This window comes from Salvelinus namaycush, chromosome 37 (assembly GCF_016432855.1).
Source record: "Salvelinus namaycush isolate Seneca chromosome 37, SaNama_1.0, whole genome shotgun sequence".
NCBI classification, from domain to species: domain Eukaryota; kingdom Metazoa; phylum Chordata; class Actinopteri; order Salmoniformes; family Salmonidae; genus Salvelinus; species Salvelinus namaycush.
The window spans coordinates 30557292-30584132 of NC_052343.1; the positions used below are offsets into that span (position 1 = coordinate 30557292).

At 46.4% G+C, this 26841-nt stretch overlaps 2 protein-coding genes across 11 annotated transcripts in view; both read right to left on the reverse strand.

Moving 5' to 3' along the window:
- Positions 1–323: 323 nt before the first annotated feature.
- Positions 324–13165, reverse strand: zdhhc11 (zinc finger DHHC-type containing 11). The gene is made up of 11 exons (XM_038977020.1): positions 12424–13165; positions 9652–9879; positions 7376–7554; positions 7038–7139; positions 6653–6777; positions 4212–4409; positions 3470–3588; positions 3188–3246; positions 2851–2911; positions 2086–2164; positions 324–1131 (listed from the first exon to the last, which is right to left on the reverse strand). Exons 2-11 carry the CDS (start codon positions 9877–9879, stop codon positions 1022–1024), a joined length of 1260 nt encoding a protein of 419 aa, XP_038832948.1. The 5' UTR covers positions 12424–13165; the 3' UTR covers positions 324–1021.
- A 2893-nt stretch (positions 13166–16058) lies between these two features.
- The window catches only part of brd9 (bromodomain containing 9), a 33908-nt gene continuing 23125 nt past the window's right edge, over positions 16059–26841 (reverse strand). For 5 of the 10 annotated variants that reach the window (XM_038976788.1, XM_038976791.1, XM_038976790.1 and 2 more), the window contains exons 10-17: positions 25231–25306; positions 24884–24979; positions 24590–24722; positions 24255–24366; positions 20436–20489; positions 20134–20239; positions 19706–19882; positions 16078–19233 (exon numbers count right to left, since the gene is read on the reverse strand). In XM_038976788.1, coding sequence (XP_038832716.1) covers positions 19133–19233; positions 19706–19882; positions 20134–20239; positions 20436–20489; positions 24255–24366; positions 24590–24722; positions 24884–24979; positions 25231–25306 — 855 coding nt within the window. In that variant the 3' untranslated portion in view covers positions 16078–19132. Of the gene's footprint in view, positions 19234–19705; positions 19883–20133; positions 20240–20435; positions 20490–24254; positions 24367–24589; positions 24723–24883; positions 24980–25230; positions 25307–26841 lie in introns of all 10 variants that reach the window. The other 5 variants (XM_038976787.1, XM_038976786.1, XM_038976783.1 and 2 more) reach the window with 5 other exon arrangements.

Below are 26841 nucleotides of genomic sequence, written 5' to 3' on the forward strand. Positions count from 1 at the left end.
GGAGGACGCCTCATAATAATGGCTGGAATGGAGTGAACGGAATGGTATCAAACACAATACATTCATTCTGTTTCAGCCATTACTATGATCCGTGTCCTCCCCATTTAAAGTGCTACCAGCCACCACTGTGCAGCATTCATGGATTATCCAAGACACTAATTTAGGTACAGCTCCAGGAAATGTTTCTTAGGAATGACAAATGCTCTGCCACTCCATTTCCTGGATATACATAGGGTGTAAATGAAGGAGATTTATTGTAGTTCAATGAGTCTCAGTAGCGCCACTGTGTGGTTAACTTGGGAATGGAACATTTCATTCAAGAGTTTGTACGGAATGTTTACACATTTTATTATAAAATTCTGTCAAGAACATTATGATCTGAAATGGCTAAATTAACCAATAAAACATAAGTAAAACAATTATTTAAATCCTCAGATAAAATACATAAAATTGCTGCAAAATAAATGTCCTTCCCATCACTCAGTTTAAATATCCTATTAACTATTAAAATAGTCAATTATAAAAAAAAAAAAAGCCAATGTCACCCCTCGCAGTCAAGATTGGAGAAATCACATTGTCTGTCCTCTTCCATAGGAATCCAGGTTGCATCCAATGTGTTCTATTCACTAGCACATTCCATAACATTCCATGATGCATTTTAGAAGCTTGGAATCCAAAGTTCCATTTCCAGGTCCAAGTGGTGATCGTCATAGGCAACAGCAGGAGGTCCGTTGGAGGCATCATGGTGGTTTCAATCCAGCATGAACATTCTATTTGTTCTCCAGTGCTGTGCTGTGTAAATACTGCTGTCGGTGGCCGATTCCATGGCTTCTGACCAGACAACATCAACAGTCATTTTTTGTTTATTTCCCAAAGATTTGACATGTTGTATCGACCCCAGTTAGTCAACATCCAGTAGGTGATCTGCTGTACTGCACACGGCCGACGTTCACTATGGCGTGTCAATGCCTTTAGTTCCTCAGGTACTGTGTGTGACCACCTGTAGAGCATCAGAGATCAGCTACTGATGAGCTCTGTCAGTGCAGGGGACCCCCTCACACTGGCCTGCTCTGGGGCCCTCTCCACCTCCACCCAACCTCCAGCCCAAGGGGTCATCCATCACCACTTCACCTTCCAGACAGAACATTTAAAACATGTCAGTGAGGAAAGAATTAGTTACACTGATAATCACCTAGGTCTGTGTCCCAAATTGCACCCTATTCCCTATGCAGTGCACTACTTTTGACCAGGACCCATATTCACTGGGGGCTGGTCAAAGGTAGTGAACTAAATAGGGAACAGGGTGCCATTTGGGACACAGCTCTAGTTAAATAGGAAAGACCCGGAGACCTAAATTCAGTGTCGGCGTTTAAAAAAATGAACGCTGAATTTAAAATGTCTGGGTAAACTCCCCGGGTATAATCTGGGTGGGTAAACTCACCTGGTATAATCTGGGTGGGTAAACTCACCTGGTATAATCTGGGTGGGTAAACTCCCCTGGTATAATCTGGGTGGGTAAACTCCCCGGGTATAATCTGGGTGGGTAAACTCCCCGGGTATAATCTGGGTGGGTAAACTCCCCGGGTATAATCTGGGTGGGTATACTCACCTGATATAATCTGGGTGGGTGTACTCACCTGATATAATCTGGGTGGGTAAACTCACCTGGTATAATCTGGGTGGGTAAACTCCCCGGGTATAATCTGGGTGGGTATACTCCCCGGGTATAATCTGGGTGGGTATACTCACCTGGTATAATCTGGGTGGGTAAACTCCCCGGGTATAATCTGGGTAGGTAAACTCCCCTGGTATAATCTGGGTGGGTATACTCCCCTGGTATAATCTGGGTGGGTATACTCACCTGATATAATCTGGGTGGGTAAACTCTCCGGGTATAATCTGGGTGGGTAAACTCCCCTGGTATAATCTGGGTGGGTATACTCACCTAGTATAATCTGGGTGGGTATACTCCCCTGATATAATCTGGGTGGGTAAACTCCCCTGGTATAATCTGGGTGGGTAAACTCACCTGGTATCATCTGGGTGGGTATACTCACCTGGTATAATCTGGGTGGGTAAACTCACCTGGTATAATCTGAGTGGGTAGCTCTGTGCCATAGTAAAAGCCATTTTCCTTTTCTGATGATTTAGTAAAGTTGTCCAACTAGAACAAGAACATATTGACTTATTTTATTATAACAATATTTTCTTGCAAATGGTCCTAACTGATAGTTCTGAAACAAAAGACCTTCATACAGACAATACCCAAAATATTATTTTAGAATACGATGACAAAAGTAGTTTAGTGATAACCTTTCATTTGGTTAGGGTAACTGACCTCAGTACAGAAAGATCCAGAAAGTAGTTTAGTGATAACCTTTCATTTGGTTAGGGTAACTGACCTCAGTACAGAAAGATCCAGAAAGTAGTTTAGTGATAACCTTTCATTTGGTTAGGGTAACTGACCTCAGTACAGAAAGATCCAGAAAGTAGTTTAGTGATAACCTTTCATTTGGTTAGGGTAACTGACCTCAGTACAGAAAGATCCAGAAAGTAGTTTAGTGATAACCTTTCATTTGGTTAGGGTAACTGACCTCAGTACAGAAAGATCCAGAAAGTAGTTTAGTGATAACCTTTCATTTGGTTAGGGTAACTGACCTCAGTACAGAAAGATCCAGAAAGTAGTTTAGTGATAACCTTTCATTTGGTTAGGGTAACTGACCTCAGTACAGAAAGATCCAGAAAGTAGTTTAGTGATAACCTTTCATTTGGTTAGGGTAACTGACCTCAGTACAGAAAGATCCAGAAAGTAGTTTAGTGATAACCTTTCATTTGGTTAGGGTAACTGACCTCAGTACAGAAAGATCCAGAAAGTCGACTTGAAATAGTTCCTGTTTCCTGATTCTTGCAGCTACCGCAGAAAAAAACAAGGAGGTGCCATGCATGTGTTATTCTACAAGTCTATCTTTGAGATAACTACAATAATGTGTTATTCTACAAGTCTATCTTTGAGATAACTACAATAATGTGTTATTCTACAAGTCTATCTTTGAGATAACTTTTACACTTTGGAAGATTACAATTTCACAGCTGCATAGCAGGAAAACTTCCAGTACTTGTGTCTTGCAACACTGTGCATGATAACCAAACGCATCGGTATCATGATTTCCTAGTGGGATTTACCTACCTGACGCTGTCTGACAACAACGCATCACAATCGATGGGGGGCTCCATTTGCTGATGATTCTAAAAAACAATCAAATCAACATATCAATCCTGAGAATACATGATTGTGTTGTCTGACTTGTACCAAACTCATGACTGTGGGATTGAAAAAATAGTTTGCATGCAACTATTGGAATTAGGGTCGCAAAATTCCAGTAATTTTCCCAAAATGCCAAGTTTTTCCAGAAATCCTGGTTGGTTAATCACCAAGGCCAGAGAGGAGGAGTGAAACGAAGGATCTGACCTGTCCTGCGTTGCCGTTGCTGTCAGATGACTGGGGAAAGCCCATCTCTATGTCCTGCTGGCTGGCCTGTCCACGCCGTCTTGTTATAATGTAGTCATACGTGCTCATTTTGTTTAACACTGCAGAGACCAGAGGAATGAATGAAGGAAGACATACAGTATGTAGCGTCTTGTTGTGATGACCTTGTGTATTGTTGTAATGCTGCAGGAGAAACATGCTCAGAGAGAAAAATAAAGTGTTGTCATTTCAACTCACATACAATACAGATACACTATTCCATCGGTTCCATTGTACTAAATCAAGCTAAAATCGAGAATAAGGAAGGTATTCAAAAGTATTTTGACATATGTACACTTTTTTACCCAGGTCTGGGCCCATATTCACAAAGTCTCAGAACAAAACTGCTGATTAAGGATCACTTTTGCCTTTCAGATCATAATGAATACACTTATTTTTTTTAAATGTTACATTTTTTATTTTACCTTTATTTATCTAGGCAAGTCAGTTAAGAACAAATTCTTATTTACATTGACGGCCTAGGAACAGTAGGTTAACTGCCTTGTTCAGGGGCAGAACGACAGATTTGTACCTTGTCAGCTCGGGGATTCGATCTTGCAACCTTTCGGTTACAAGTCCAATGCTCTAACCACTAGGCTACCTGCCGCCCCGGGGGGGCTGATCCTAGATCAGCACTTTCACTCCGAGACACTTGATACATACAGCCCCTGGACCAGTAACTCACAGAGATAGATGTGGAAGCCCAGTAGGTGAACCAGCAGCAGTAGAGAGCCAGTAGCCAACATGACCGTGAGGAAGGCTACAACCAGGAGACTCCCTGAGCTTGTCTCCATGGGTGCCAGTGGCAGGAAGACCAGCCACGTCCCGTTACTCAACACACCTACAGACAGGAAGACCAGCCACGTCCCGTTACTCATCACACCTACAGACAGGAAGACCAGCCACGTCCCGTTACTCATCACACCTACAGACAGGAAGACCAGCCACGTCCTGTTACTCAACACACCTACAGACAGGAAGACCAGCCACGTCCCGTTACTCAACACACCTACAGACAGGAAGACCAGCCACGTCCCGTTACTCAACACACCTACAGACAGGAAGACCAGCCACGTCCCGTTACTCATCACACCTACAGACAGGAAGACCAGCCACGTCCCGTTACTCAACACACCTACAGACAGGAAGACCAGCCACGTCCCGTTACTCAACACACCTACAGACAGGAAGACCAGCCACGTCCCGTTACTCATCACACCTACAGACAGGAAGACCAGCCAAGTCCCGTTACTCAACACACCTACAGACAGGAAAACCAGCCACGTCCCGTTACTCAACACCTACAGACAGGAAGACCAGCCACGTCCCGTTACTCAACACACCTACAGACAGGAAGACCAGCCACGTCCCGTTACTCAACACACCTACAGACCAGCCACGTCCCGTTACTCAACACCTACAGACAGGAAGACCAGCCACGTCCCGTTACTCAACACACCTACAGACAGGAAGACCAGCCACGTCCCGTTACTCATCACACCAACAGACAGGAAGACCAGCCACGTCCCGTTACTCATCACACCTACAGACAGGAAGACCAGCCACGTCCCGTTACTCAACACACCTACAGACAGGAAGACCAGCCACGTCCTGTTACTCAACACACCTACAGACAGGAAGACCAGCCACGTCCCGTTACTCAACACACCTACAGACAGGAAGACCAGCCACGTCCCGTTACTCAACACACCTACAGACAGGAAGACCAGCCACGTCCCGTTACTCATCACACCTACAGACAGGAAGACCAGCCACGTCCCGTTACTCATCACACCTACAGACAGGAAGACCAGCCACGTCCCGTTACTCAACACCTACAGACAGGAAGACCAGCCACGTCCCGTTACTCAACACACCTACAGACAGGAAGACCAGCCACGTCCCGTTACTCATCACACCTACAGACCAGCCACGTCCCGTTACTCAACACACCTACAGACAGGAAGACCAGCCACGTCCCGTTACTCATCACACCTACAGACAGGAAGACCAGCAACATCCCGTTTTTTTGCCCATCCCTGACATAGATGATCAAAATCATCATCCAATTACTCCTCTGATGACGTCATATTGAACCCAGTCGTCTGCATCGCCTCCTCTCTATCTAGTCTAGTTAAGCTGACCTAACATCACCGAAGACCACAACTCACTGGTAAACTGTGGTGAGGTGATGAACTCACTGGTAAACTGTGTTGAGGTGATGAACTCACTGGTAAACTGTGGTGCAGTGATGAATGCACTGGTAAACTGTGGTGTGGAAATGAACTCACTGGTAAACTGTGGTGCGGTGCGGAGATGAACTCACTGGTAAACTGTGGTGCAGAGATGAACTCACTGGTAAACTGTGGTGCGGAGATGAACTCACTGGTAAACTGTGGTGCGGAGATGAACTCACTGGTAAACTGTGGTGCGGAGATGAACTCACTGGTAAACTGTGGTGCGGAGATGAACTCACTGGTAAACTGTGGTGCGGAGATGAACTCACTGGTAAACTGTGGTGCGATGCGGAGATAAACTCACTGGTAAACTGTTGTGTAGTGCGGAGATAAACTCACTGTTAAACTGTTGTACAGTGCAGAGATAAACTCACTGTTAAACTGTTGTACAGTGCAGAGATAAACTCACTGTTAAACTGTTGTACAGTGCAGAGATAAACTCACTGTCAAACTGTTGTGTGGTGCGGAGATAAACTCACTGGTAAACTGTTGTGTGGTGCGGAGATAAACTCACTGTCAAACTGTTGTGTGGTGCGGAGATAAACTCACTGTTAAACTGCTGTGCGGTGCGGAGATAAACTCACTGTTAAACTGTTGTGCGGAGATAAACTCACTGGTAAACTGTTGTGTGGTGCGGAGATAAACTCACTGGTAAACTGTTGTGTGGTGCGGAGATAAACTCACTGGTAAACTGTTGTGTGGTGCGGAGATAAACTCACTGTTAAACTGCTGTGTGGTGCGGAGATAAACTCACTGTTAAACTGTTGTGTGTTGCGGAGATAAACTCACTGGTAAACTGTTGTGTGTTGCGGAGATAAACTCACTGTTAAACTGTTGTGTGTTGCGGAGATAAACTCACTGGTAAACTGTTGTGCGGAGATAAACTCACTGTTAAACTGTTGTGCGGTGCGGAGACTGGCAGGGTCCATATAATGCTGGATGAAGATGAACAGGATGACCATGAGAAGCACGAGGACGCCCAGCGTAGCAGACAACACCGTCACAAAGAAGTACCTGAGGAGGTGAAACAGAGAAACATGTGGCTTTGATCTCAATCAAATGTATTGGATTTAACCTTGTCCTTTTTATATGAGCCACAAAGTGCTTTCCAGTTACCCAGCGCAGACCCCAAAAAGCAAGCAAAGCAGAAGCTAAAGCAAAGTGTCTGAAATAAACTACATTTATGACAAGAATGATATTCAAAACAATATTTCCTCAAACTCTTAGTAGTCAACGTTGACTGAAATGGGCCATCCTCCCATGCTTCCTCCTACCAGTAGTTCTGTCCCCCCACACAGTTATTCAGCCATTTACAGTGGTGGTCAAAGTCTTCAATACACTTGTTGCACACACCACAGTGTTTCACTTTTGGGTCCCTAGAGTAGACACAGAGAAACTACATCAACCTGGTTGCAATTTCCCCAATGAGAAAAAAACACAATTGTCTCTCAATGCATAGTATAATGCAACAGGTCAGAAATATATACTTTTAAAGAGGAAATCCTGAATTCAAACCCGGAACAAAATGTCCACCCGCCACTTTTAAAAGTTAATGAAAACATTTGACCAATTCCAGATGGCCCTTTTAAAGAGACTTGGGTGAGATACATACACATTGATTTTACACAGGTAGCAGTGTAGGTTGTGGATAACATGTGGTTGTTTCTTCTTGTCGAAGACAGGCAGTGGGTTGGAGTAGCTCTTCTTGGCACGGACGCCTGCCTCTGCTGGGTCTATAGACACGGCAGCTAGATGGGTGACCAGGTGCACAATGAAGGCTATACCAGTCAGCTGCATAGTGGAATGGTCAAGGGACTAACAAGGGAAGTATTGATACAATTTATCAAATAGCCACCATGAACCATAGTAGAATCCAAACCAGCTTGAATATCTGATTCAGTATCGATGTATGACATAAAAAGTGTCCACTCTCAGTCTAGATGTCATTTTCACAGACCTTACAGTGACTTCAAATGAGTATACGGTATACTAGTGAATAATATAACCTTCAACTCATTCATGATCTTCTCACAGAAGATTCCATTGTGTGTGGAAGAGCCACACATAAGAAACGGGGCATTTAGGAGAGCCATCGAGGTACACAAACACTTCTCTATGTGAGGAGGAGTCGTAGTGCCAAGTCTGAATAAATAAACCCTTTCTGCCATCAACCTGCTAGCCTTTAAACAAGAGGTGCGGCCTGCTAGCCTTTAAACAAGAGGTGCGACCTGCTAGCCTTTAAACAAGAGGTGCGGCCTGCTAGCCTTTAAACAAGAGGTGCGACCTGGTAGCCTTTAAACAAGAGGTGCGACCTGCTAGCCTTTAAACAAGAGGTGCGACCTGCTAGCTTTTAAACAAGAGGTGCAGCCTGCTAGCCTTCAAACAAGAGGTGCAGCCTGCTAGCTTTTAAACAAGAGGTGCAGCCTGCTAGCCTTTAAACAAGAGGTGCAGCCTGCTAGCTTTTAAACAAGAGGTGCAGCCTGCTAGCCTTCAAACAAGAGGTGCGACCTGCTAGCCTTTAAACAAGAGGTGCGGCCTGCTAGCCTTTAAACAAGAGGTGCAGCCTGCTAGCCTTTAAACAAGAGGTGCGGCCTGCTAGCCTTTAAACAAGAGGTGCGGCCTGCTAGCCTTTAAACAAGAGGTGCGGCCTGCTAGCCTTTAAACAAGAGGTGCGGCCTGCTAGCCTTTAAACAAGAGGTGCGACCTGCTAGCCTTTAAACAAGAGGTGCGACCTGCTAGCCTTTAAACAAGAGGTGCGACCTGCTAGCCTTTAAACAAGAGGTGCGGCCTGCTAGCCTTTAAACAAGAGGTGCGGCCTGCTAGCCTTTAAACAAGAGGTGCAGCCTGCTAGCCTTTAAACAAGAGGTGCGACCTGCTAGCCTTTAAACAAGAGGTGCGGCCTGCTAGCCTTTAAACAAGAGGTGCGGCCTGCTAGCCTTTAAACAAGAGGTGCGACCTGCTAGCCTTTAAACAAGAGGTGCGGCCTGCTAGCCTTTAAACAAGAGGAGCGACCTGCTAGCCTTTAAACAAGAGGTGCGGCCTGCTAGCCTTTAAACAAGAGGTGCGACCTGCTAGCCTTTAAACAAGAGGTGCGGCCTGCTAGCCTTTAAACAAGAGGTGCGGCCTGCTAGCCTTTAAACAAGAGGTGCGACCTGCTAGCCTTTAAACAAGAGGTGCGGCCTGCTAGCCTTTAAACAAGAGGTGCGACCTGCTAGCCTTTAAACAAGAGGTGCGACCAGCTAGCCTATAAACAAGAGGTGCGGCCTGCTAGCCTTTAAACAAGAGGTGCAGCCTGCTAGCCTTTAAACAAGAGGTGCGACCTGCTAGCCTTTAAACAAGAGGTGCGGCCTGCTAGCCTTTAAACAAGAGGTGCAGCCTGCTAGCCTTTAAACAAGAGGTGCGTCTGACATCATACTGCAGTCAAATCAAGATAAAAGAGCTGTGATGACAGTGGCTTACATCCCAAATGGCACCCTATTCCCTACATAGTGCACTACTTTAGGTCAAAAGTTGTGTACTATGTAGGAAATAGGGTGCCATTTGGGACGCAGCCCAACACTAAAGCCTTCTGTGCAATTTATAGGTCTTGCTCTTCACTCAAAGCAGAAATATTTCAGGAACTGAAACCAAGCAAGACATCTCACAGAAAACATCTGACCTGAACACCTTGATCAAATATTTACACTTATTTGAGTTGCAAATGACTTTTGGTACTATTCTATTGGTTCTACTTGTACCTGGAAAACTAAATCAAATGGTTCTACTTGTACCAGGCAAAGTCAATCGAGTGCAGCTCAAGTATTTGAAAGTATTTGACCCAGGCCCCCTTGAAACCTCTTCAACCTCTGCTTTCGACCCAGAGTCCTTGACTCCTTGAGTAAAGGTTACAGAGTAGGCCATGTGGCTCCAGGGTGAAGGTAGTAGTGGGATATAGATCCCAAAGCCAACTACAGCCATGTAGCTGTATATTGTCCATCCCACCAGCTGGAAGGAGTGAGGGGGACAGGCCCAGCCGTTAACCCTGGAGAGAGATGCAGTCGAGGGGGTCACCAGCTCATTCCTGCTGCTGCCGCGTGCAGGGGCCGTCCGCCTCAGCCCCCGCCCAAAACAGCTCATCTGGAACACAGAAGACAGCGACACATAGGACCAAGGTCCCAAATGGCACCCTATTCAGTGCACTACATTTAAATCAGGACCCATAGTGCTCTGATCAAATGTTGTGCACTATATAGAGACTAGTGTGCCATTTGGGATGCAGGCAGGCATTTCTCCTGACCACAATACCTGACCAGGAAAACCTCTCTGGTTATAGACTATGATGACTAGGACACTGGTTATAGACTACAACCCTAGTTATAGTCTATGATGGCTAGGACCCTGGTTATAGACTATGATGACTAGGACCCTGGTTATAGACTATGCTGACTAGGACCCTGGTTATAGACTATGCTGACTAGGACACTGGTTATAGACTATGCTGACTAGGACCCTGGTTATAGACTATGATGACTAGGACCCTGGTTATAGACTATGATGACTAGGACCCTGGTTATAGTCTATGATGACTAGGACCCTGGTTATAGACTATGATGACTAGGACCCTGGTTATAGACTATGATGACTAGGACCCTGGTTATAGACTATGATGACTAGGACCCTGGTTATAGACTATGCTGACTAGGACCCTGGTTATAGTCTATGATGACTAGGACCCTGGTTATAGACTATGATGACTAGGACCCTGGTTATAGACTATGATGACTAGGACCCTGGTTATAGACTATGCTGACTAGGACCCTGGTTATAGACTATGCTGACTAGGACCCTGGTTATAGACTATGATGACTAGGACCCTGGTTATAGACTATGATGACTAGGACCCTGGTTATAGACTATAATGACTAGGACCCTGGTTATAGACTATGATGACTAGGACCCTGGTTATAGACTATAATGACTAGGACCCTGGTTATAGACTATGATGACTAGGACCCTGGTTATAGACTATGCTGACTAGGACCCTGGTTATAGACTATGATGACTAGGACCCTGGTTATAGTCTATGATGACTAGGACCCTGGTTATAGACTATGCTGACTAGGACCCTGGTTATAGACTATGATGACTAGGACCCTGGTTATAGACTATGATGACTAGGACCCTGGTTATAGACTATGATGACTAGGACCCTGGTTATAGACTATGATGACTAGGATACAAAGTTCTTCATTTTTTGTGTCAAATGGCCAAGGACAACTTGCCCCCTTCCATCATCACACCAAAAGTGAAAGGGATGTTTTGTGTCTCTTTTAGAATGCATGATGCCACACTGGTAGGCTGCGGTTACATTTGCCAGGGAAATGAGTTGAGTTGGAGCATGACGGCATCGTTACCATCCCCCACAACCATCCTGTATCAACAGCTTATCTCAGTGTCCATAGCGGTTCAGCATAATATCTAAACACTCTGGGTCGACGTCCCAAATGGCACCCGATTCCCTATATATTACACTACTTCTGACCAGGACCCATAGCGCTCTAGTCTAATGTAGTGCCCTATTTAAAGAAAGGGTGCCGTTTGGGACGGACCCAACTGTGGTCATAATATCCTACCCTTCTGGACGGTTTTGGTTAAGATGAAAACAAATCTACTTCCTTTTCATTGGACTATCGGGTTTTTAAAAACAGAAGTTCGTTTCACAAGGAGGATATTGCTTTGAGCAGTCAGCCAGTCACAACATTTGAACCTTTCCCAATCAAAGCTGAACTTTTTCTATGACATTTACGCGGACAAACTCCTCCTATGCCACTATGTTTCTATCGTTTTTTCTGACTTTAAAATGGTCCCTTCCCCGTCTTACCTTCTCCACTAAGCTGTCAAAATCATAATGACCCTTCTCTTTATTCTCAAAATTAAATTGTCAGAATGTTAGTGCATGAAAAATGATGATGCTGTAGAGCTAATCGTATTGTCATCATCTTCATTTTGGCACACCTGGGCATTGAGCCAGCGCTTTGACATGGGCGTATGATCCTGTCTGCCTCCTGAGTTCATTGACAGGGGTTGAAATTCGGTTGCCTAGCAAATTCAGTAATAAATCCCCGTGGCATATTCATTAAGCGCCATACGGAAGAAAATTTACTGAAACTGGGAAAGACTAGTCTGGACTTGTCCAATAAGAAACCCTCGTTTTCGTTTGCAGTTGCAAAACGTTTTGCTCCGGTGTGGACTAATGAATAGGACCCAGGCTTCTTATTTGCGCTCCTGCCAATCGGATGGTTTCTCCGACTACACTGTTTTGCTAGGCAAATAATGTAGCCCTAGTTCCCACAATAGTTTAAACATAAATCGAGACAGGAAAATGTAGTGGGTCAAATGGCTTTATTATATAGAAGCCATAACAAAATGCACCAACCGAACGTTTGTAACTGCGAATGTTCCATGATGCGTTTTGTTTTCATCATCTGTCAGTCACACACACTCAACGCTAGCAAACACCATAATCAGAACTAAACATTTTCCAAAACACCAACGTGCACAGCTGCAAACATAAAATACATACTGATTATACACATTATATCAAAACACATCAAACATGCTATTGAAGTTTACCTTTTTACATCTGTAAAGTGTATTCAAAATTATTAGAAAATTACTTACTTTTATTGGATGGCGTTCAAAAACGAAAAGCACACTGTGATGACAAAAATAAATATTTGCTCAAATTAAGAAGCAGAATTCACCGTCTTGATTGCCCATAATTGTTTGGTTCACCCAATCAGTCAGACTTTTGTCTCAACTACAGTCTCTTGCCTAAACGCAAAAGCGCACTGAATCAATTGAGCAGGCAACAATTAGGAAGGCTACTAGGCTATATAAAATGTAACGTAGGTAAGATCCATATAAAGGGGACTCGCACGGTGGGTGTCAGTCAATCATCATAAGTTGGAGAACTTATCTCGCGGTGCGACCACTGCTATGGAAACTGGCCTTGGAGAAACGCGCATGCCCCGTACGCGGTGCTAATATAACACCCTCTGAAAGGATGCCTTTAAAATTTACCAGGCTGACCGCACAACCAAGTTGAGTACTTTGCATACCTATTTTTTATTTTTTTAATAAAAATGAAATATGTGTGTAACATATGCAGCCTAGAACTCTAGCCCTATAACCTTGGCATTGCAATCAACTTCATGTAGCCATAATTAGGGAGATTCCTTCCCATGACTTGTTTGTTTCTTTAGGAGTAATTTACTTTACAGTTATTATGCTACATCAGTTATACCCTGCACGGAACAGGAACAGGTAGGAAATACTGTGGCAGTGAAACTTCTGCTTTCTTAACAGACTCCTACACATGCTTTAAAGTTTGCATCCTAAATGGAACCCTGTGTTCCTTATAGTGCACTTTTTTCCAGGGCCCATTTGGGATGCAACCTTCAAAGAAGGTGTAGGAGTCTGTTCCAGTTCATCCCAAAGTTGTTCGATGGGGTTGAGAGTTCCCTTCACTGGAACTAAGGGGCCTAGCCAGAACCATGAAAAACAGCCCCAGGCCATTACTCTTCCTCCACCAAACTTTACAGTTGGCACTATGCATTGGGGCAGGTAGGGTTCTCCTGGCATCCGCCAAACCCAGATTCTTCTGTCAGACTGCTAGATGGTGAAGCGTGATTCATCACTCAAGAGAACGCATTTCCACAGCTCCAAAGTCCAATGGCGGCGAGCTTTACACCACTCCAGCCGACGCTTGGCATTGCGCATGGTGATATCAGGCTTGTGTGCGGCTGCTCGGCCATGGAAAACCACTTCACGAAGCTCCTGATGAACAGTTCTTGTGCTGATGTTGCTTCCAGGGGCAATTTGAAACTCAGTAGTGAGTGTTGTAACCGAGGACAGATACTTTTTATGCCCTACAAGCTTCAGCACTCGATGGTCCCGTTCTGTGAGCTTGTGTGGCCTACCACTCGCGTCGGAGTCTTTGTGGCTCCTAGACGTTTCCATATTACAATAACAGCACTTACAGTTGACCGGGGAAGCTCTAGCAGGGAAGAAATTTGACAAACTTACTTGTTGAATAGGTGGCATCCTATGACGGTGCCACGTTGAAAGTCACTGAGCTCTTCAGTAAAGCCATTCTACTGTCAATGTTTGTCTATGGAGATTGCATGGCGGTGTGCTCGATTTTATACACCTGTCAGCAACGGGTGTGGCTGAAATAGCAGAATATCCTAATTTGAAGGTGTCCACATACTTTTGTATATAATGTGTGTATGGTTCCTTTGTATCCTGTTTCTTATCCGTCCCTAATGGTCTGAATGAACCCTTTTCATAACTTAATGGGCATAAACCAGCACAGACCTACTAACAACATTGACATTGATTTCAGTGTGATGTTTTGAACTGAACATTACATAGTCTCTTTCCTCTCAGCCACAGAGATACAGTGGCTGTGAGAAGAGACGGAACATTGCATGGAAACTGTGTTACCTTTCCATGAATACAAGAGTCCATTCTAGAATTGTCCTTAAATAGAACAGACAGTCCAGCTACAACTGGTGGGTTGGACATGTAGCTTAGCAACAATAGCTCTTGGGTGGCCTGTAAGAGATTCCACTCCAACTTGCTTGTTCCTTTTCTCACTAACAGTGGGCAGCCATGTAAACACAGGGACCAGTCCTTTTCACACCGGACCAACACAAACCTGCGTGATAACACCCTTTATGATCCTTCAGGAAAGTTGGTAGGCTCCTGGGGCCTTATTATATATCAAGTGTCTCAGAGTAAAATACTGCTGATTTAGGATCAGTTTAGCCATTTAGATCACAATGAACAGGATTACATGGATGTGGGGAGTCTGATCCTAGATCAGCACTCCTACGCTGAGTTGGTGGATACATATGGTCCCTGAGCTTGTGTTTAACCTTTATTTAACTAGGCAAGTTAGATACGAACAAATTCTTATTTACAAAGATGGCCTACCCCGGCCAAACCCTCCCCTAAGCCGGACGACACTGGGCCAATTGTGCACCGCCCTATGGTACTCCCGAATAACGGCCGGTTGTGATACAGCCCGGGATCGAACCAGGGTCTGTAGTGATGCCTCTAAGGCACTGCGACGCACTGCCTTAGACCGCTGCGCCACTCGGGAGCCCTTTTATACTTCTCTGATATCTGCCCTCTTGAAAAGTACGAGATAAGACTCCAGTGTATCATATCAATGCCTGAAGTGCACAAAACATTTGAAAGAAAAGCTAATGAATGACACAGTAGTGTGTAAAAACACAACCTGATGACACAGTAGTGTGTAAAAACACAACCTGATGACACAGTAGTGTGTAAAAACACAACCTGATGACACAGTAGTGTGTAAAAACACAACCTGATGACACAGTAGTGTGTAAAAACACAACCTGATGACACAGTAGTGTGTACTACTGACACAGTAGGGTCTGTTTGGCCCTGTCCGGGGGTATCATCGGATGGGGCCACAGTGTCTCCTGACCCCTCCTGTCTCAGCCTCCAGTATTTATGCTGCAGTAGTTTATGTGTCAGGGGGCTAGGGTCAGTCTGTTATATCTGGACTATTTCTCCAGTGTCCTGTGTGAATTTAAGTATGCTCTCTCTAATTCTCTCTTTCTCTCTCTCGGGGGACCTGAGCCCTAGGACAATGCCTCAGGACTACCTGGCCTGATGACTCCTTGCTGTCCCAGTCCACCTGGCCGTGCTGCTGCTCCAGTTTCAACTGTTCTGCCTGAGGCTATGGAACCCTGACCTGTTCACTGGACGTGCTACCTGTCCCAGACCTGCTGTTTTCAACTCTCTAGAGACAGCAGGAGCGGTAGAGATACTCTCAATGATCGGCTATGAAAAGCCAACTGACTTTTACTCCTGAGGTTCTGACTTGTTGCACCCTTGACAACGACTGTGATTATTATTATTTGACCATGCTGGTAATTTATGAACATTTGAACATCTTGGCCATGTTCTGTTATAATCTCCACCCGGCACAGCCAGAAGAGGACTGGCCACCCCTCATAGCCTGGTTCCGCTCTAGGTTTCTTCCTAGGTTCTGGCCTTTCTAGGGAGTTTTCCTAGCCACCGTTCTTCTACACCTGCATTGCTTGCTGTTTGGGGTTTTAGGCTGGGTTTCTGTACAGCACTTTGAGATATCAGCTGATGTAGAAGGGCTATATAAATAAATTTGATTTGTAAAAACACAACCTGATGACACAGTAGTGTGTAAAAACACAACCTGATGACACAGTACTGTGTAAAAACACAACCTGATGACACAGTAGTGTGTAAAAACACAACCTGATGACACAGTAGTGTGTAAAAACACAACCTGTGGCGACTTTATTCTCTTAAGTATAGCGCACATACAAATAATCTGTACAATCATGATGACCTTTCACAACATGTCTGACCTTTCACAACGTGTCTGAGGTTTGCTCTCGTTGTCCCCGGTGTGTTGAGAGCAGAGTCAGACAACAAAACAACCAGTGTGGTTAAAAACAGGACCTCAGTTCAGCTCTGAGTAGAAGTTTCCTCTAAGCCACAGATCTAGGATCAGATTACCCATCAAACATTATCTGACCCCAGACCAGTAGTTAGAGGCATCTTCTACCAACTCCCTAGTAGTGTCTCAATAGCATTATTGCAATACTCAGAAGTCCTAATGTTGGATACAAACAAGCAGCATTATGTTGTCACCCAGAGACACATTTGTTTGTTTTTCAAGCTATAGAAAACAATATTTTAGATAAAGCAGATTTTTAAATAGTTAAAACTGTTTCGTGTTTCATTTTTTGCCTTGGAAAGTTGAGTATCATAGTATAGTGATACTGGTATTGTGACCAGAGCTACCCTAGTCAGAGGCAACTTGCCAGTGTGGGTTAGCTGTTGGATGTGGAGCCTGGCTCTGGAGAAACTCATAGGTCAGCTGTTGGATGTGGAGCCTGGCTCTGGAGAAACTCATAGGTCAGCTGTTGGATGTGGAGCCTGGCTCTGGAGACTGGAGGAACTCATAGGTCAGCTGTTGGATGTGGAGCCTGGCTCTGGAGACTGGAGGAACTCATAGGTCAGCTGTTGGATGTGGAGCCTGGCTCTGGAGACTGGAGAAACTCATAGGTCAGCTGTTGGATGTGGAGCCTGGCTCTGGAGACTGGAGGAACTCATAGGTCAGCTGTTGGATGTGGAGCCTGGCTCTGGAGACTGGAGAAACTCATAGGTCAGCTGTTGGATGTGGAGCCTGGCTCTGGAGACTGGAGGAACTCATAGGTCAGCTGTTGGATGTGGAGCCTGGCTCTGGAGACTGGAGAAACTCATAGGTCAGCTGTTGGATGTGGAGCCTGGCTCTGGAGAAACTCATAGGTCAGCTGTTGGATGTGGAGCCTGGCTCTGGAGACTGGAGAAACTCATAGGTTAGCTGTTGGATGTGGAGCCTGGCTCTGGAGAAACTCATAGGTCAGCTGTTGGATGTGGAGCCTGGCTCTGGAGACTGGAGGAACTCATAGGTCAGCTGTTGGATGTGGAGCCTGGCTCTGGAGACTGGAGGAACTCATAGGTCAGCTGTTGGATGTGGAGCCTGGCTCTGGAGACTGGAGGAACTCATAGGTCAGCTGTTGGATGTGGAGCCTGGCTCTGGAGACTGGAGAAACTCATAGGTCAGCTGTTGGATGTGGAGCCTGGCTCTGGAGAAACTCATAGGTCAGCTGTTGGATGTGGAGCCTGGCTCTGGAGACTGGAGAAACTCATAGGTCAGCTGTTGGATGTGGAGCCTGGCTCTGGAGACTGGAGAAACTCATAGGTTAGCTGTTGGATGTGGAGCCTGGCTCTGGAGAAACTCATAGGTCAGCTGTTGGATGTGGAGCCTAGCTCTGGAGACTGGAGGAACTCATAGGTCAGCTGTTGGATGTGGAGCCTGGCTCTGGAGACTGGAGAAACTCATAGGTCAGCTGTTGGATGTGGAGCCTGGCTCTGGAGAAACTCATAGGTCAGCTGTTGGATGTGGAGCCTGGCTCTGGAGACTGGAGAAACTCATAGGTTAGCTGTTGGATGTGGAGCCTGGCTCTGGAGAAACTCATAGGTCAGCTGTTGGATGTGGAGCCTGGCTCTGGAGACTGGAGAAACTCATAGGTCAGCTGTTGGATGTGGAGCCTGGCTCTGGAGACTGGAGAAACTCATAGGTTAGCTGTTGGATGTGGAGCCTGGCTCTGGAGAAACTCATAGGTCAGCTGTTGGATGTGGAGCCTGGCTCTGGAGACTGGAGGAACTCATAGGTCAGCTGTTGGATGTGGAGCCTGGCTCTGGAGACTGGAGGAACTCATAGGTCAGCTGTTGGATGTGGAGCCTGGCTCTGGAGACTGGAGGAACTCATAGGTCAGCTGTTGGATGTGGAGCCTGGCTCTGGAGACTGGAGGAACTCATAGGTCAGCTGTTGGATGTGGAGCCTGGCTCTGGAGACTGGAGAAACTCATAGGTCAGCTGTTGGATGTGGAGCCTGGCTCTGGAGAAACTCATAGGTCAGCTGTTGGATGTGGAGCCTGGCTCTGGAGACTGGAGAAACTCATAGGTTAGCTGTTGGATGTGGAGCCTGGCTCTGGAGAAACTCATAGGTCAGCTGTTGGATGTGGAGCCTGGCTCTGGAGACTGGAGGAACTCATAGGTCAGCTGTTGGATGTGGAGCCTGGCTCTGGAGACTGGAGGAACTCATAGGTCAGCTGTTGGATGTGGAGCCTGGCTCTGGAGAAACTCATAGGTCAGCTGTTGGATGTGGAGCCTGGCTCTGGAGAAACTCATAGGTCAGCTGTTGGATGTGGAGCCTGGCTCTGGAGACTGGAGGAACTCATAGGTCAGCTGTTGGATGTGGAGCCTGGCTCTGGAGACTGGAGAAACTCATAGGTCAGCTGTTGGATGTGGAGCCTGGCTCTGGAGAAACTCATAGGTCAGCTGTTGGATGTGGAGCCTGGCTCTGGAGACTGGAGAAACTCATAGGTTAGCTGTTGGATGTGGAGCCTGGCTCTGGAGAAACTCATAGGTCAGCTGTTGGATGTGGAGCCTGGCTCTGGAGACTGGAGGAACTCATAGGTCAGCTGTTGGATGTGGAGCCTGGCTCTGGAGACTGGAGGAACTCATAGGTCAGCTGTTGGATGTGGAGCCTGGCTCTGGAGATTGGAGGAACTCATAGGTCAGCTGTTGGATGTGGAGCCTGGCTCTGGAGACTGGAGGAACTCATAGGTCAGCTGTTGGATGTGGAGCCTGGCTCTGGAGAAACTCATAGGTCAGCTGTTGGATGTGGAGCCTGGCTCTGGAGAAACTCATAGGTCAGCTGTTGGATGTGGAGCCTGGCTCTGGAGAAACTCATAGGTCAGCTGTTGGATGTGGAGCCTGGCTCTGGAGACTGGAGGAACTCATAGGGGTCATGAACCATCTCAGACTGGTCACCAACACCCAGGTGTGAGGGACTCCCTGAGGAGGAACATAGAAAAACAGGACCAACGGTCATTGAAACAAAGCACATAAATCACATGTCTATAAAGCCTTTGAAACGTTGAAGCCAATGTCTCCTTATAACATTTGACATGATATTTATTAATTTGGTAGAAGCTCTTATCCAGACTGTCTTTCCTTACAGCTTTAAGTGACTGATGGGATATACCGAGCCTGTAAGTGTCAACAAGGCACAAAATGGCAACTGGCACAGACAGACCAAATCCTGCATTTTTCTGACACTAACTTAGCGAGGCAGGTGGAGGAGCTCATTCTACATCCCAAATGGCACCCTATTCCCTACATAGTGCACTACTTTTTGACCAGAGCTCTATGGGCTCTGGTCAAAAGTAGTGCACTATATAGAGAATAGGGTGCCATTTGGGAGTTACTAGCTGATACAGCCAGGTAAGTGGATGAGGTCCAGACAGTGTTGTCCTGCAGTCCTTACCCAGGTGGTGCTGGTCCCTGTCTGAGGTCCCTGACAGAGAGGAGAGGTTAGAGGAGGGTCTGGAGCCTCCCCTTTCCACCTGGCCCTCCTGGAACTCCTGCAGCAGCTTAGCTGCCTCCTCAAAGTGCTGCTGGCTGACCCCGTCTTCATGCTCCGGCTCCTTCTTCACTGACTTCCCTGAGAGGAGAGGAGGGACACAGCGAAGACCATTACAGTCATACAAGTGATGAAGATGACAGGGTCTGCATACCGAACAGCACCCTATTCCCTATATATAGTGCACTACTTTAGGGCTATGGTAAACAATCACTATAAAGACTGTGTGTGCCTGTGTGTGTGTATGTCTGTATGGGGGGTGGTGGTAAACACACAGGTGGTTAAGATAATGGAAGCGATACTACTGATTGACAACCAGGTAGGATTCTCACCTAAAGAGTTGAGCATGGACATCTCCAGAGACATGTCAGAGTAGCTCTTCATGGACATGAAGTCCAGCACTGAGCTGCCCTCTCCCAGACCTGTCCCATCAGCCATCTGGGCAAATAAACACACAGATCTGGAGGATCAGGAGGGTCAACCATGTGGGGCAAGCAGGATGGATGGATGGATGGATGGACGGACGGACGGACGGACGGACGGACGGACGGACGGACGGACGGACACACACGGACACACACACACACACACACACAGTAAGCATATTCAACTGAACAGCTGTAAAATACTTTACCTGCATATCGTAAATGTTGCTCTTGGCTTCGTCTGGTAACGCCATGTTTCTTTTCTGAAACACAAGACGACATGTTACTACTACATTAACATAATGTATATATATACCCAGCTTCTACCACTAGTTAAAACTAGTTAACATAATGTATATATATACCCAGCTTCTACCACTAGTTAAAACTAGTTAACATAATGTATATATATACCCAGCTTCTACCACTAGTTAAAACTAGTTAACATAATGTATATATATACCCAGCTTCTACCACTAGTTAAGACTAGTTAACATAATGTATATATATACCCAGCTTCTACCACTAGTTAAAACTAGTTAACATAATGTGCATATATACCCAGCTTCTACCACTAGTTAAAACTAGTTAACATAATGTATATATATACCCAGCTTCTACCACTAGTTAAAACGAGTTAACATAATGTATATATATATACCCAGCTTCTACCACTAGTTAAGACTAGTTAACATAATGTATATATATACCCAGCTTCTACCACTAGTTAAAACTAGTTAACATAATGTATATATATATATACCCAGCTTCTACCACTAGTTAAAACTAGTTAACATAATGTACATATATACCCAGCTTCTACCACTAGTTAAAACTAGTTAACATAATGTACATACATACCCAGCTTCTACCACTAGTTAAAACTAGTTAACATAATGTATATATACCCAGCTTCTACCTCTAGTTAAAACTAGTTAACATAATGTGCATATATACCCAGCTTCTACCTCTAGTTAAAACTAGTTAACATAATGTATATATACCCAGCTTCTACCTCTAGTTAAAACTAGTTAACATAATGTACATATATACCCAGCTTCTACCACTAGTTAAAACTAGTTAACATAATGTACATATATACCCAGCTTCTACCACTAGTTAAAACTAGTTAACATAATGTACATATATACCCAGCTTCTACCACTAGTTAAAACTAGTTAATATAATGTATATATATATACACCCAGCTTCTACCACTAGTTAAAACTAGTTAATATAATGTATATATATACCCAGCTTCTACCACTAGTTAAAACTAGTTAACATAATGTATATATATACCCAGCTTCTACCACTAGTTAAAACTAGTTAACATAATGTATATACACTGCTCAAAAAAATAAAGGGAACACTTAAACAACACAATGTAACTCCAAGTCAATCACACTTCTGTGAAATCAAACTGTCCACTTAGGAAGCAACACTGATTGACAATAAATTCCACATGCTGTTGTGCAAATGGAATAGACAAAAGGTGGAAATTATAGGCAATTAGCAAGACACCCCCAAAAAAGGAGTGATTCTGCAGGTGGTGACCACAGACCACTTCTCAGTTCCTATGCTTCCTGGCTGATGTTTTGGTCACTTTTGAATGCTGGCGGTGCTCTCACTCTAGTGGTAGCATGAGACGGAGTCTACAACCCACACAAGTGGCTCAGGTAGTGCAGTTCATCCAGGATGGCACATCAATGCGAGCTGTGGCAAAAAGGTTTGCTGTGTCTGTCAGCGTAGTGTCCAGAGCATGGAGGCGCTACCAGGAGACAGGCCAGTACATCAGGAGACGTGGAGGAGGCCGTAGGAGGGCAACAACCCAGCAGCAGGACCGCTACCTCCGCCTTTGTGCAAGGAGGTGCACTGCCAGAGCCCTGCAAAATGACCTCAAGCAGGCCACAAATGTGCATGTGTCTGCTCAAACGGTCAGAAACAGACTCCATGAGGGTGGTATGAGGGCCCGACGTCCACAGGTGGGGGTTGTGCTTACAGCCCAACACCGTGCAGGACGTTTGGCATTTGCCAGAGAACACCAAGATTGGCAAATTCGCCACTGGCGCCCTGTGCTCTTCACAGATGAAAGCAGGTTCACACTGAGCACATGAGCACATGTGACAGACGTGACAGAGTCTGGAGACGCCGTGGAGAACGTTCTGCTGCCTGCAACATCCTCCAGCATGACCGGTTTGGCGGTGGGTCAGTCATGGTGTGGGGTGGCATTTCTTTGTGGGGCCGCACAGGCCTTCATGTGCTCGCCAGAGGTAGCCTGACTGCCATTAGATACCGAGATGAGATCCTCAGACCCCTTGTGAGACCATATGCTGACACATGCACATTTGTGGCCTGCTGGAGGTCATTTTGCAGGGCTCTGGCAGTGCACCTCCTTGCACAAAGGCGGAGGTAGCGGTCCTGCTGCTGGGTTGTTGCCCTCCTACGGCCTCCTCCACGTCTCCTGATGTACTGGCCTGTCTCCTGGTAGCGCCTCCATGCTCTGGACACTACGCTGACAGACACAGCAAACCTTTTTGCCACAGCTCGCATTGATGTGCCATCCTGGATGAACTGCACTACCTGAGCCACTTGTGTGGGTTGTAGACTCCGTCTCATGCTACCACTAGAGTGAAAGCACCGCCAGCATTCAAAAGTGACCAAAACATCAGCCAGGAAGCATAGGAACTGAGAAGTGGTCTGTGGTCACCACCTGCAGAACCATTCCTTTATTGGGGGTGTCTTGCTAATTGCCTATAATTTCCACCTTTTGTCTATTCCATTTGCACAACAGCATGTGAAATTTATTGTCAATCAGTGTTGCTTCCTAAGTGGACAGTTTGATTTCACAGAAGTGTGATTGACTTGGAGTTACATTGTGTTGTTTAAGTGTTCCCTTTATTTTTTTGAGCAGTGTATATATCCAGCTTCTACCACTAGTTAAAACTAGTTAACATAATGTATATATATACCCAGCTTCTACCACTAGTTAAAACTAGTTAACATAATGTATATATACACCCAGTTTCTACCTCTAGTCCCCCCCAGACAGGACCCACACGGTGTGTTTTAGGAAGCCATATGTGTGACTGTCCCCCCCCAGACGGGACCCACACGGTGTGCTTTAGGAAGTCATATGTGACTTGAAGTCATATGTGACTGTCCCCCCCAGACAGGACCCACACGGTGTACTTTAGGAAGTCATATGTGTGACTGTCCCCCCCCCAGACAGGACCCACACGGTGTACTTTAGGAAGTCATATGTGTGACTGTCCCCCCCCAGACAGGACCCACACGGTGTACTTTAGGAAGTCATATGTGTGACTGTCCCCCCCCCAGACAGGACCCACACGGTGTACTTTAGGAAGTCATATGTGTGACTGTCCCCCCCCCAGACAGGACCCCTACGGTGTGCTTTAGGAAGTCAAATGTGTGACTGTCCCCAACCCAGACAGAACCCACACGGTGTACTTTAGGAAGTCATATGTGTGACTGCCCCCCCCCAGACAGGACCCACACGATGTGTTTTAGGAAGTCATATGTGTGACTGTCCCCCCCCCAGACAGGACCCACACAGTGTGTTTTAGGAAGTCATATGTGTGACTGTCCCCCCCCAGACAGGACCCACACGGTGTGCTTTAGGAAGTCAAATGTGTGACTGTCCCCCCCCAGACAGGACCCACACGGTGTACTTTAGGAAGTCATATGTGTGACTGTCCCCCCCCCCAGACAGGACCCCTACGGTGTGCTTTAGGAAGTCATATGTGTGACTGTCCCCCCCAGACAGGACCCACACGGTGTACTTTAGGAAGTCATATGTGTGACTGTCCCCCCCCCAGACAGGACCCACACGGTGTGTTTGAGGAAGTCATGTGTGATGTTGTCCCCCCCCAGACAGGACCCACACGATGTGTTTTAGGAAGTCATATGTGATGTTGTCCCCCCCCCAGACGGCCTGGGTCAAAGGTAGAGCCCTAGATAGGGCATAGGGGGCCCAGCCTGTATGAGTGTGTTAATGGGGTACAGACCTGTCTGATCTGGTAGACAGCCTTAGAGTGATCCCCTGCAGTCATCTTATCCAGCAGCCCGTCAACCAAACGCTTAGTAACGTTCCCACAACCTTTAACAAACTCCTGAATACTGGAATGAGGAAGGAGACAGCATTTACACAGTGTATATATACTACAATGTTAAGGCTTTTTCATACAGCATGTTAGATGTGCAAAATTGCGGTAAATTTCTCCCAAAATTCCCAGATTTTCCAGAAATCCCAGCATTTCCTTATTATTGCATCCTGAATCCAGGAATGGTCCAATGGGAACCGTAACTCCAGTAATGATGTGCTGCCACAGCATTGACTAACCTGAGAGCACACTGCACCCCAGTCTCATCCCCGTAGGCTGAGTAGAGCAGGTCCATCTCATCAGGCAGCAGGTCTGGGTAGATGGAGTTGTTCTGTAGGGTCTGGGTGTTATAGGTACTGCTCAGGAACGTCACTACACACACACACACACACACACACACACACACACACACACACACACACACACACACAAAAGACAGAACATTTTGTGTTGTCAGGACATTTTTACATTGTCAGGACATGTATCAAACGTGTTAGCTAACAGCGAAGCAGCTTTGCACTGTCTATACACACCCTTGTGTCTCCTGTCATCTTTGAAACCCAGTGTTGTTAATCCAGGTAGGAGCTTATTGGACAGAGAGCTCAGGTCCACAGGGTGGGTCTCCTCCTCTGGGAAGCAGAGACAGAACAGGTACTTCCCTCTGTGTCACAGAACATCTTGGACATTTATCTGATACAGTACATCTATACAGGTTCTATATCTGTGTCCCAAATCGCAGACTATTCCCTATATAGTGCACTACTTTTGACCAGGGTCCATGGGGCTCTGGTCAAAAGTAGTGTACTATATAGGGAGTAGGCTGCCATTTGGGACTGTGAGTTTCCCACTGGATAATACCTGAGAAAAGTAGGGAACAAACCTTTTGCTTCTGGATTCAGCTGATTCACTACAGTGTACAACAGATTACCATCAGGCTCTTTCCTCAGGTGACCCATCTGAAAATACAGGGACACAAGAACCATGTGGTCACCGAGACACGAGAACCATGTGGTCACAGGGACACAAGAACCATGTGGTCACAGGGACACTAGAACCATGTGGTCACAGGGACACTAGAACCATGTGGTCACAGGGACACAAGAACCATGTGGTCACAGGGACACAAGAACAGTGTGGTCACAGGGACACAAGAACCACGTGGTCACAGGGACACTAGAACCACGTGGTCACAGGGACACAAGAACCACGTGGTCACAGGGACACTAGAACCACGTGGTCACAGGGACACTAGAACCATGTGGTCACAGGGACACTAGAACCATGTGGTCACAGGGACACAAGAACCATGTGGTCACAGGGACACTAGAACCATGTGGTCACAGGGACACTAGAACCATGTGGTCACAGGGATACAAGAACCATGTGGTCACAGGGACACTAGAACCATGTGGTCACAGGGACACAAGAACCATGTGGTCACAGGGACACAAGAACAGTGTGGTCACAGGGACACAAGAACCACGTGGTCACAGGGACACTAGAACCACGTGGTCACAGGGACACAAGAACCACGTGGTCACAGGGACACAAGAACCACGTGGTCACCGAGACACTAGAACCACGTGGTCACCGAGACACTAGAACCACGTGGTCACAGGGACACTAGAACCACGTGGTCACAGAGACACAAGAACCACGTGGTCACAGAGACACAAGAACCACGTGGTCACAGAGACACAAGAACCACGTGGTCACAGAGACACAAGAACCACGTGGTCACAGGGACACTAGAACCACGTGGTCACAGGGACACTAGAACCACGTGGTCACCGGGACACTAGAACCACGTGGTCACAGGGACACTAGAACCACGTGGTCACAGGGACACAAGAACCACGTGGTCACAGGGACACTAGAACCACGTGGTCACAGGGACACAAGAACCACGTGGTCACAGGGACACTAGAACCACGTGGTCACAGGGACACAAGAACCACGTGGTAACAGGGACACAAGAACCACGTGGTAACAGGGACACAAGAACCACGTGGTCACAGGGACACAAGAACCACGTGGTCACAGGGACACAAGAACCACGTGGTCACAGGGACACTAGAACCACGTGGTCACAGAGACACAAGAACCACGTGGTCACAGAGACACAAGAACCACGTGGTCACAGGGACACTAGAACCACGTGGTCACAGGGACACTAGAACCACGTGGTCACCGGGACACTAAAACCACGTGGTCACCGGGACACAAGAACCACGTGGTCACCGAGACACTAGAACCACGTGGTCACCGAGACACTAGAACCACGTGGTCACAGGGACACTAGAACCACGTGGTCACAGGGACACTAGAACCACGTGGTCACAGGGACACTAGAACCACGTGGTCACCGGGACACTAGAACCACGTGGTCACCGGGACACTAGAACCACGTGGTCACCGGGACACTAGAACCACGTGGTCACCGGGACACTAGAACCACGTGGTCACCGGGACACTAGAACCACGTGGTCAC

Coding starts and splice junctions, on each gene's coding strand:
- zdhhc11 (XM_038977020.1), bottom strand. CDS start 9,879: ATGAGCTGTTTTGGGCGGGGGCTGAGGCGGACGGCCCCTGCACGCGGC. Junction 3,589..4,211: donor GGGCTTCCACATCTATCTCT/GTGAGTTACTGG, acceptor TGGTCTCTGCAG/TGTTAAACAAAATGAGCACG. Junction 1,132..2,085: donor ACCCACTCAGATTATACCAG/GTGAGTTTACCC, acceptor TCTGTCTGGAAG/GTGAAGTGGTGATGGATGAC.